Source organism: Panulirus ornatus, chromosome 3, assembly GCF_036320965.1.
Source record: "Panulirus ornatus isolate Po-2019 chromosome 3, ASM3632096v1, whole genome shotgun sequence".
NCBI classification, from domain to species: domain Eukaryota; kingdom Metazoa; phylum Arthropoda; class Malacostraca; order Decapoda; family Palinuridae; genus Panulirus; species Panulirus ornatus.
Window position 1 is genome coordinate 71754477 of NC_092226.1, and position 12723 is coordinate 71767199.

The 12723-nt window shown below is 39.5% G+C and overlaps 1 protein-coding gene across 5 annotated transcripts in view; it reads right to left on the reverse strand.

Moving 5' to 3' along the window:
• Positions 1-12723, reverse strand: part of LOC139763392 (uncharacterized) — a 228827-nt gene that overhangs the window by 200086 nt on the left and 16018 nt on the right. For all 5 annotated transcript variants that reach the window (XM_071689436.1, XM_071689427.1, XM_071689409.1 and 2 more), the window contains exon 3: positions 10142-10301. In XM_071689436.1, the coding sequence (XP_071545537.1) occupies positions 10142-10301 (160 nt within the window). The remainder of the gene's footprint in view (positions 1-10141; positions 10302-12723) is intronic.

Below are 12723 nucleotides of genomic sequence, written 5' to 3' on the forward strand. Positions count from 1 at the left end.
CTATCATATGCCTTCTCCAGATCTATAAATGCTACATACAAATCCATCAGTTTTTGTAAGTATTTCTACCAAACATTCTTCAAAGCAAACACCTGATACACACATCCTCTACCATTTTATGAAACCACACTGCTCTTCCCTAATCTGATGCTCTGTACATGCCTATATCCTCTCGATCAATACCCTACCATATAATTTCCTGGGAATACTCAACAAACTTATGCCTCTGTAATTTGAGAACTCACCTTCATCCCCTTTGCCTTTGTACAAAGACACTATCCATGCATTCTGCCAATCCTCAGGCACTTCACCATAATCCATCCATAAATTGAATATCCTTACCAACCAATCAACAACAGTCACCCCCTTTTTAATATATTCTACTTTAATACCATCTAAACCCACTGCCTTGCCAGCTTTCATCTTCCGCAAAGCTTTCACTACCTCTTCTCTGTTTACCAAACCATTCTCCCTGACCCTTTAACTTCGCACACCACCCTGACTAAAACACCCTATATCTGCCCCTCTATCATCAAACACATATAACAAACCTTCAAAATACTCATTCCATCTCCTCACTTCATCACTACTTGTTATTACCTCACCATTTGCCCCCTTCACTGATGTTCCCATTTATTCTCGTCTGACGCACTTTATTTATCTCCTTCCAAAACATCTTTTTATATTCCCTAATATCTAATGATACTCTCTCACCTCAACTCTCATTTGCCATGTTTTTCACCTCTTGCACCTTTCTCTTGACCTCCTCCCGCATTCTTTTATACATCTCCCAGTCATTTGCAATGTATATGTATGTGTAGGTGCATGTATGGGCGTTTATGTATATACATGTGTACGTGGGTGGGTTGGGCCATTCCACCTCTGCTTCTTTGTGCTATCTCGCTGACACAGGAGACGTCAATGAAGTATAATAAATAATATTTCATTTATTTATTTATTTACATTTGTAATACTCTGTCACTGTCTCCTGTGTTAGCGAGGTAGCACAAGGAAACAGACGAAAGAATGGCCCAACCCACCCACATACACAAGTACATACATACACAGCACATATACATATCTATACATCTCAACATATACATATATATACACAGACAGACATATACATATATACACATGTACATAATTCATACTGTCTGCCCTTATTCATTCCCATCGCACATGAAATGAAAACACCCTCCCCCTGCATGTGCGCGAGGTAGCGCTAGGAAAAGACAACAAAGGCCACATTTGTTCACACTCAGGCTCTAGCTGTCATGTATAATGCACCAAAACCACATTTATTTATATCAGACTTAATCACTGTCTTCCCCATTAGCAAGGTAGTGCAAGGAAACAGAGGAATGGCCTAACCCACCAACATACACATGTATATACATATATATTTATATTTCTTTCTTTTCTTTTAAACTATTCGCCATTTCCCGCGTTAGCAAGGTAGCATTAAGAACAGAGGACTGGGCCTTTGAGGGAATACCCTCACCTGGCCCAATTCTCTGTTCCTTCTTTTGGAAAAAAAAAAAAAAAAAAAAGAGAGGGGAGGATTTCCAGCCCCCCGCTCCCTCCCCTTTTAGTCGCCTTCTACGACACGCAGGGAATACGTGGGAAGTATTCTTAATCCCCTATCCCCAGGGATAATATATTTATATATGTATACATATATATGGCCCAACCCACCCACATACACCTGTACAAACATACACATCCACACACAGCACATATACATATCTATACATCTTAACATATACATAGATATACACACAGACATATACATATATATGTGAAGCGTCTGGGGTAAACCATGGAAAGTTCTATGGGGCCTGGAGGTTGAAAGGGAGCTGTGGTTTCGGTGCATTATTACATGACAGCTAGAGACTGAATGTGAACGAATGGGGCCTTTAATGTCTTCCTAGCGCTACCTCGTGCACACGAGGGGGGAGGGGGCTGTTATTTCATGTGTGGCAGGGTGGCGATGGGAATGAATAAAGGCAGACAGTATGAATTATATACATGTGTATATATGTATATGTCTGTGTGTGTATATATATGTATACATTGAGATGTATAGGTATGTATATTTGTGGGTGTGGATGTGTATGTATATACATGTGTATGTGGGTGGGTTGGGCCATTCTTTCATCTGTTTTCTTGCGCTACCTCGCTAACGCCGGAGACAGCGACAAAGCAAAATAATAATAATAATAAATTTATATTTCCATTGAAAGGGAGCTGTGGCTTCAGCTCATTACACATGACAGCTAAAGACTGAGTGTGAATGAATGTGGCCTTTGTTGTCTTTTCCTAGCACTACCTCACGTGCGTGCGGGGGGAGGGGGGTGCCATTTCATATGTGGCGGGTTGGCGAGAGGAATGGATGAAGGCAGCAAGTATAAATACGTACAATATGTTCATGTGTATATATGTACATGTCTATGTACGTATATGTATTTATATGTTGAAATGTATAGGTATATATATGTGCATGTGTGGGCGTGAATGTATATACATGTGTATGCGGGTGGGTTGGGCCATTCTTTCATGTTTCCTTACGCTACCTCGGTAACGCAGGAGACAGTGACAAAGTATATTAATAATAATAATAATAATAATAATAATAATAATAATAATAATAATAATATTAATAATATTAATATTAATAATAATATTAATAATAATAGAAGTTTCAGTTTTCTAAATTGTTTCTTACATTTTTCATATGTATATATATGTATGTGTGTGTGTGTGTATGTGCGTATGTATGTGTATGTGTGTGTATGTGTATATGTATATATATATGTATATTATACCTGGGGATAGGGGTGAAAGAATACTTCCCACGTATTCCTCGCGTGTCGTAGAAAGCGACTAGAGGGGACGGGAGCGGGGGGCCAGAAATCCTCCCCTCCTTGTATTAACTTTCTAAAATGGGAAACAGAAGAAGGAGTCACGCGGGGAGTGCTCATCCTCCTCGAAGGCTCAGAGTGGGGTGCCTAAATGTTTGTGGATGTAACCAAGATGTGAAAAAAGGAGAGATAGGTAGTATGTTTGAGGAAAGGAACCTGGATGTTTTGGCTCTAAGTGAAACGAAGCTCAAGGGTAAAGGGGAAGAGTGGTTTGGGAATGTCTGGGGAGTAAAGTCAGGGGTTAGTGAGAGGACAAGAGCAAGGGAAGGAGTAGCAATACTCCTGAAACAGGAGTTGTGGGAGTATGTGATAGAATGTAAGAAAGTAAATTCTCGATTAATATGGGTAAAACTGAAAGTTGATGGAGAGAGGTGGGTGATTATTGGTGCATATGCACCTGGGCATGAGAAGAAAGATCATGAGAGGCAAGTGTTTTGGGAGCAGCTGAATGAGTGTGTTAGTGGTTTTGATGCACGAGACCGGGTTATAGTGATGGGTGATTTGAATGCAAAGGTGAGTAATGTGGCAGTTGAGGGAATAATTGGTATACATGGGGTGTTCAGTGTTGTAAATGGAAATGGTGAAGAGCTTGTAGATTTATGTGCTGAAAAAGGACAGATGATTGGGAATACCTGGTTTAAAAAGCGAGATATACATAAGTATACTTATGTAAGTAGGAGAGATGGCCAGAGAGCGTTATTGGATTACGTGTTAATTGACAGGCATGCGAAAGAGAGACTTTTGGATGTTAATGTGCTGAGAGGTGCAACTGGAGGGATGTCTGATCATTATCTTGTGGAGGCTAAGGTGAAGATTTGTATGGGTTTTCAGAAAAGAAGAGTGAATGTTGGGGTGAAGAGGGTGGTGAGAGTAAGTGAGCTTGGGAAGGAGACCTGTGTGAGGAAGTACCAGGAGAGACTGAGTACAGAATGGAAAAAGGTGAGAACAATGGAAGTAAGGGGAGTGGGGGAGGAATGGGATGTATTTAGGGAATCAGTGATGGATTGCGCAAAAGATGCTTGTGGCATGAGAAGAGTTGGAGGTGGGTTGATTAGAAAGGGTAGTGAGTGGTGGGATGAAGAAGTAAGAGTATTAGTGAAAGAGAAGAGAGAGGCATTTGGACGATTTTTGCAGGGAAAAAATGCAATTGAGTGGGAGATGTATAAAAGAAAGAGACAGGAGGTCAAGAGAAAGGTGCAAGAGGTGAAAAAAAGGACAAATGAGAGTTGGGGTGAGAGAGTATCATTAAATTTTAGGGAGAATAAAAAGATGTTCTGGAAGGAGGTAAATAAAGTGCGTAAGACAAGGGAGCAAATGGGAACTTCAGTGAAGGGCGCAAATGGGGAGGTGATAACAAGTAGTGGTGATGTGAGAAGGAGATGGAGTGAGTATTTTGAAGGTTTGTTGAATGTGTGTGATGATAGAGTGGCAGATATAGGGTGTTTTGGTCGAGGTGGTGTGCAAAGTGAGAGGGTTAGGGAAAATGATTTGGTAAACAGAGAAGAGGTAGTGAAAGCTTTGCGGAAGATGAAAGCCGGCAAGGCAGTAGGTTTGGATGGTATTGCAGTGGAATTTATCAAAAAAGGGGGTGACTGTATTGTTGACTGGTTGGTAAGGTTATTTAATGTATGTATGACTCATGGTGAGGTGCCTGAGGATTGGCGGAATGCGTGCATAGTGCCATTGTACAAAGGCAAAGGGGATGAGAGTGAGTGCTCAAATTACAGAGGTATAAGTTTGTTGAGTATTCCTGGTAAATTATATGGGAGGGTATTGATTGAGAGGGTGAAGGCATGTACAGAGCATCAGATTGGGGAAAAGCAGTGTGGTTTCAGAAGTGGTAGAGGATGTGTGGATCAGGTGTTTGCTTTGAAAAAATGTATGTGAGAAATACTTAGAAAAGCAAATGGATTTGTATGTAGCATTTATGGATCTGGAGAAGGCATATGATAGAGTTGATAGAGATGCTCTGTGGAAGGTATTAAGAATATATGGTGTGGGAGGAAAGTTGTTAGAAGCAGTGAAAAGTTTTTATCGAGGATGTAAGGCATGTGTACGTGTAGGAAGAGAGGAAAGTGATTGGTTCTCAGTGAATGTAGGTTTGCGGCAGGGGTGTGTGATGTCTCCATGGTTGTTTAATTTGTTTATGGATGGGGTTGTTAGGGAGGTAAATGCAAGAGTCCTGGAAAGAGGGGCAAGTATGAAGTCTGTTGGGGATGAGAGAGCTTGGGAAGTGAGTCAGTTGTTGTTCGCTGATGATACAGCGCTGGTGGCTGATACATGTGAGAAACTGCAGAAGCTGGTGACTGAGTTTGGTAAAGTGTGTGGAAGAAGAAAGTTAAGAGTAAATGTGAATAAGAGCAAGGTTATTAGGTACAGTAGGGTTGAGGGTCAAGTCAATTGGGAGGTGAGTTTGAATGGAGAAAGACTGGAGGAAGTGAAGTGTTTTAGATATCTGGGAGTGGATCTGGCAGCGGATGGAACCATGGAAGCGGAAGTGGATCATAGGGTGGGGGAGGGGGCGAAAATTCTGGGGGCCTTGAAGAATGTGTGGAAGTCGAGAACATTATCTCGGAAAGCAAAAATGGGTATGTTTGAAGGAATAGTGGTTCCAACAATGTTGTATGGTTGCGAGGCGTGGGCTATGGATAGAGTTGTGCGCAGGAGGATGGATGTGCTGGAAATGAGATGTTTGAGGACAATGTGTGGTGTGAGGTGGTTTGATCGAGTGAGTAACGTAAGGGTAAGAGAGATGTGTGGAAATAAAAAGAGCGTGGTTGAGAGAGCAGAAGAGGGTGTTTTGAAGTGGTTTGGGCACATGGAGAGAATGAGTGAGGAAAGATTGACCAAGAGGATATATGTGTCGGAGGTGGAGGGAACGAGGAGAAGAGGGAGACCAAATTGGAGGTGGAAAGATGGAGTGAAAAAGATTTTGTGTGATCGGGGCCTGAACATGCAGGAGGGTGAAAGGAGGGCAAGGAATAGAGTGAATTGGAGCGATGTGGTATACCGGGGTTGACGTGCTGTCAGTGGATTGAATCAAGGCATGTGAAGCGTCTGGGGTAAACCATGGAAAGCTGTGTAGGTATGTATATTTGCGTGTGTGGACGTATGTATATACATGTGTATGGGGGTGGGTTGGGCCATTTCTTTCGTCTGTTTCCTTGCGCTACCTCGCAAACGTGGGAGACAGCGACAAAGTATAATAAAATAAATAAAAATAATAATAATAATAATAATAATAATAATATCTATATTTATGTATCATGTTACTTACATGATAAATAAATATGAGAGAGTAAATGTGAATAAGAGCAAGGTTATTAGGTTTAGTATGGTTGAGGGATAGATTAAGTGAGAGGTAAGTTTGAATGAAGAAAAACTGGAGGAAGTGAAGTGTTTTAGATATCTGTGAGTGGATTTAGAAGCAGATGGAACCATGGAAGTGGAAATGAGTCACAGGGTGGGGGAGACCGTGAAGGTTCTGGGAGCATTGAAGAATGTGTGGAAGGCAAGAATGTTATCTTGGATAGCAAAAATGGGTATGTTTGAAGGAATAGTGGTTCCAACAATGTTATATGGTTGCGAGGCATGGGCTATAGATAGGGTTGTGTGGTGGAGGGTGGATGTGTTGGAAATGAGATGTTTGAGGACAATATGTGTTGTGAAGTGATTTTGATCAAGTAAGTAATGAAAGGGTAAGAGAGATGTGTGGTATTAAAAAGAGTGTGGTTGAGAGAGCAAAAGAGGGTGTTTTGAAATGGTTTGGTCACATGGAGAGAATGAGTGAGGAGAGACTGACAAAGAGGATATATGTGTCAAAGGTGGAGGGAATGAGAAGTGGGAGACCAAAGTGGAGGTGGAAGGATGGAGTGAAAAAGATTTTTAGTGATCGGAGCCTGAACATGCAGGAGGGTGAAAGGCGTGCAAGGAATAGAGTGAATTGGAATGATGTGGTATACCCAGGTCGACGTGCTGTCAATGGATTGAATCAGGGAATGTGAAGCGTCTGGGGGAAACCATGGAAAGTTTCATGGGGCCTGGATGTGGAAAGGGAGCTGTGGTTTCGGTGCATTACATGATAGCTAGAGATTGAGTGTGAACGAATGTGACCTTTGTTGTCTTTTCCTAGTGCTACCTCACGCACGAGCGGGGGTAGGGGGTTGTCATTTCATGTGTGGCAGGGTGGTGACGGTAATGGATGGAGGCAGCAAGTATGAATTATGTGAATTATGTGCATGTGTATATATGTATATGTCTGTGATGTATATGTATGTATATGTTGACACGTAAAGGTATGTATATGTGCGTATGTGGACGTGTATGTATAAACATGCCTATGTTGGTGGGTTGGGCCATTCATTCAACTGTTTCCTTGCACTGCCTTGCCAACGCAGGAGACAGCGACAAAGTATTATGATAAATAAATAAGTAAATATATATGTGTGAGTGAATGTCTTTCTTTGTCTGTTTCCTAACATTACCTCGCTAACATGAGAAACGGTGATCAAGTATGAAAAAATATACATTTTTTCATACTTGTCTGCCTTTCTCACAAGAGTGAGATAGCACCAGGAACAAACAAACATAAGGCACAGCTGCTCCGATCCACTGTCTAGCTGTCATGTGTAATGCAGTGAGAGCTCCCTGTCCAGAAGTTGGCCCCACATATCTTTCCATGATTTCCCGGCTGCTTCACAAGCACTGGTTCAGTCCAATGACAGCCACTTGACCCCTATATAGATGCTCTCTAGCTTATGACCATCTGTACATATGACCAGAAAAAAATATAAATCAAAACAACATACATAAATATATAAATTACGATTGTCATTTCATGTGTCGTATATCCGCCAAAGCTAACGGCTGCCTGCATACGACAGTGAATGTAAGATGGATCCCGGCATTGTGTACATCACAGCATCTCTCTGTTACCATACAGTAAGTGCATGTTATTCAAGTGAATCTAACAAATTTTCATGCTGGATTAAACCATTTTTGTATTAAACCCAAAGAAGACAATAAAGAAGAAGAAAACCCATCACATTTGATAGATCTAACAGGAAGCCAAGGAAAATGCTTGATTTTGAATTGAAAATGAAGATAATCATCCGCTATGAAGGAGGAAAAACTTAATATGATTACATGTGACCTACAGTTGTCCCATTCGAAGTCTCCACAACTTAAAAGGACAAATAAAAAAATGCATGAAGCCGTGAAAGGTTCGGCAAGTATGAAGTCTACGATAACAACAAAGCAATGACAAGGGCCCACCCCCAAACCAGAAAAGTTGTTGATGCTGTGGATGGAAGATAAAATTCAAAAATGCATACCACTAGGTTTATCAACAATTCAGGTGAAGGCTAGAAGTCTTTTTGGGACTGTGAAGGAGCAAGTGGGAGAGGATTACATCAAGAACTTAACAGCAAGTCATGATTGCTTCAATAGATTTAAAGGAAAATATAGCAGCAAGTGCTGATGAAGGAGCTGCTGGAAAGTTCATTGAAAGTTTGGATGAATCAATTCATGAACTAAAGAATCTTAAATGAAAGGTAAAAAGAAACTACAGAATCATATAATAAAGCTGGTTAATAAAAAGAGATAGTCATGATAGAAATTGAGCAGGATAAAAGAATGCTGTACAGGTACATGAATTCTAGATGCCATGCTGACATATGTCCAACTTATGTTCATTTCGACATCCGACCAGTAGGTCAGAACAGAAATTAGACATGATATCGGGGAGCATCTTTGTTCCACATTGTTCCAATGCACTCCATCCCATGCACAGATTTCATACTCTAGCATATTCAGGCTCCGACTTTTCATTTTTCAATCTATCGTTTCATAACCAATTCGCTTTCTCCCTTCTCCTTTTTCCCATCACTTCTGACACATATATATCCTCTTTGTCAACTTTTCCTCGCTCATTCTCTCCATATGTCCAAACCATTTCACCACATCCCCCTCAACCACACATTTCTTATTACCATATTTCTCTCTTACTCATTTAACACCCACTCAATCGAACCATCTCAGACCACATACTGTCCATAAACATTTCATTTCCATCACTTCCATCCTTCTCTACATTTCCTTATCTATGACCCAAGCCTTGCACTCATACAACACCATTGGGATTACAATCTCAAACACAACCATTTTTGCCCTCCTAAAAAACAATCTCTCTTTCCACACATTCTTCATTGCTCCAAGAATCTTCACTCCCTTATGCATCCTATGAATCACTTCCATGACCACTCCATTCAAACATACATCTCAACTAACCTGTCCCTCTGTCCTGATAAACATAACCTCACTTCTATTCACACTTACTTTCAACTTCCTCTTGCATGTTATGGCTGTTGGGGGAAATGGAGGGCACATTATTGTCATACAAGCAAAGGTTCAAGATTGCCTTTCCCTTCATGTATGGATGGATGCTTGAAGAATCTGACCAGAAGTACCATAACAATTTCTGATTTCTAGTGAATAATCATTACACTTTCAAGGGTGCTATGGTGATGCTGATTTTTGATTGACACTACAGTGACCAACATCAAAATATCTTACTTCACCTCTAAGCTAATGCCTTTCTTCTTGCAACAAGCACAAAACCCACTTGGGTGCTTTATACTCATAAGTACAGGGGAGGGACTTGTAAGTAATTTCTGAAACTCTCTAAATTTCTTGTGTGTGTGTGTGTGTGTGTGTGTGTGTGTGTGTGTGTGTGTCATATTTTCAAGGTATCTGTACATGGGAAACGCCATATATTGATTTGCTGTAATGCAAAGAACATTCATACCCTCTATTCATGCCAACCTTCCTTATCCTTTCTTAATTCATTCTTAACTGGCATCAAAACTCCTCAACACTACTTTCAACCACTAAATCAATTCTAATGCATACTATTGTGCTGACCTCATTCACTCTGTAATATATTAACTAAACGAAGCTAACAAACTGCAGCATTGCAATAACTTAAAGAGTCATTCTAATTTTGAAACCAATTCTCTCAGAGGAATAACCCAAAAAGCCCTGCAACAAAAATACTGAAACTCACTTCAAATGCATATCTATTTTCTTTCTGTTATTTTATACATTTTCCATGAATTTTTTTCATTATTCTGTTATGTGCTTCAACCTTCATTTGTTGAAAAAAATTTTTAACGTACTTGCGTTAGGTTTATATTTGACATTTTTTTCACTATACTTACGCTCTCGGAATTGGTTTAGTTAGAAATCTGTGGAGTCCATACAGCCTCTCTAATTGTCCATGGCTTGTGCCGATCTGCTGTGAGCGGACTTGTAGTTTTGAAATCATACGCTCCACAAAAGGAACATATGTACGCAGATGGTCAAGCTTGTCTTGCACTTCTGAAAACAGAAACAAAAGCAAAGCTGCATTTTTTCTTTAAGAATTTCTACAGCCCCACACAATGATCTAGAAAAACAGTAGATATAACTCTAAATAACAACTATACAAAAATTAAAAGAAAATGTTATGGTCATATGTAGCACTTAAAATAAGAACATAAGAGTTGAATAAAAAAAGGATGGGATGAAGACAGAAATAGTTCATGCTTAAATCAAATGTTTAATTACAATATATACAGGTTAACAGGACAGCCTTTAGCATTTGATCGTTCATGCCTAACTAAATTTAGAGTTCAGCTCACCAGTTAACTTTACAGCTGATCTATCCTTTCATCCAAGTCATGTCTAAAATAAGAATATTGTTGCCTTATCCAACAGCAACTGCAAGATAATGATTAAAGATTTTTGTATTCTTGTCCTTTCTACACCAAATCAATGCACTTTCCTTTTCCTTTGTATTTACTTTTAAAATCTGAAATCCTACACATCAGCTTTCCAAGGTATTTTCATTCTATATGCATACAAACTGAAATTTTTATACTTTGTAAAATGAAAACTTATTTTGCCATAATGAGTGATAAATCAATGTTTATGCAATTTTCTCTGAGGTCTTCTAATTTCCCACATCCTCTTTTACTAATAAAAGAACATCTCTTCACAAAATGGTCAACAATAGCATCATGAATTTTAAGTCTTCAAATATTAGGGAAGGTAAAATAATATCATGGATCAAAGGCTTTTATCTGCACTATCACCTTCATTCTACAAACCTATCTGCATCTAAAATGTGTCATCTCAACTTTCAAGACAGTGGCCCATATATAGAGCTCCCAAGTCACTTCCTTATAATTATAAACTGGTTCATCTGTCACTAATACACAACGGAGAATATACGTTTCAATCAAATCAATATGGACTCGTGTAAATATGATGTCACCTGTAACAAATCTCCAAAAGAAAAACCCAAAAGTCTCCAAAAGAAAAACCAAGATACATGTTCCAATACATTAACCAAAGAATAACGAAGCATGACAAGAATCTGTAACAGGCAACAGGAAGTTCGTGACTATGGCAATTATCTCAATGCAAAAATGTACATGAAACACAAATGCAAATATTGAGAATATATGCCATTTTTTTTACTTTATAGAACCTTTTTCTTTTTTAGATAATGACATGGGACAGGCAAATAACAAACTCCAACTGAAGCCATCTCAGGTGAAAGAAAAAAGTTAAAAAGAAAGAAAGCTGACATTAATCAGGGTTCTGCAAGGATTAGTAGACCTGACTCTTCAAGGAAGAAAGGTTATATGCAGAGGAAAAGACAAAAGAAAGAAGAAAATTCCACAGCTTGTCTATTCAAGGGAAGAAGGAGGTAACATAACAGTCAATCCTCAAATGGACAGTCTCCACACGGATGCTGAAGTAAACAGCAACCAGCCATGTGCCATGGGTCTGAGCCTTAGGGGTGGGGACACATGCAGACAACTCATGAGAATAATAGCCAAAATCATATCTATAAAATAGAGAGAATGGTAACAGCATAGTGGGATAACTGAAGAGCTTGTGATACAAGAAGATTTAATGATATGGAAGGCTTCCGATTCCATTCTAGTTAATAGAGGTGGTGGATGAGCCACCCCAGATGTGTCTGCAGTATTCCATACTTGGGCAAATAATATACCACAGATGTGAAACAGCTACTCACAAGAAAAGTAATTATGGCAACTACAGAATACTACTAGCTTTCAGGAAGAAACCTTTGTGGTGTTGATCTTATGAGATCCCTAGGACAGAGAGGAGGACATGGTTATGCCCAATATGCTCATGGTGTTACAGGGTTGAATTAATAGTGTTTTGAAATTGAAAGAGGGGATATAATAGATTCTTGAGAATAAGATATAGTGAGAAATTGCATTCTGGCACTTAATTGATTCTTAGAAAGAGATATAGAGAAATTGCATTCTGGCACTATCAAATTTTAAAAGATTACAGCTTCATCAATCCTAAATGCTGCATAGCTCCAAATGGAGAGAAGAAATACAATCAATACAAGAGAACAAGTACTGACTGAAGAAGTGGAGGGCATGTAAAGTGGAATCATCAAAATAAGAGAGAAGAGAGAGAGTAGGTGATAGGACAGAACCCTGAAGACCACCACTACTGAATTGATTATAGGTGTTAGTCGCTCCAACAACGACTACAGTGGTAAAACATCCTGAAGGAAACTACCCATTACAGAAGAGAGAGAAGCAGAAAACCCAATAAAACCAAAGGAAAGGAATTTAGAAAGTAAAGACTAGTGCCACGCCCTATCAAAAGCTTTGATGTTGAGAACTGTAACCATAGTTTCACCGAAATCCCTGAGAAAAGAGGACCAAAGGTGAGTCACACATCAGGGATCACTATCAGACATGGCAGA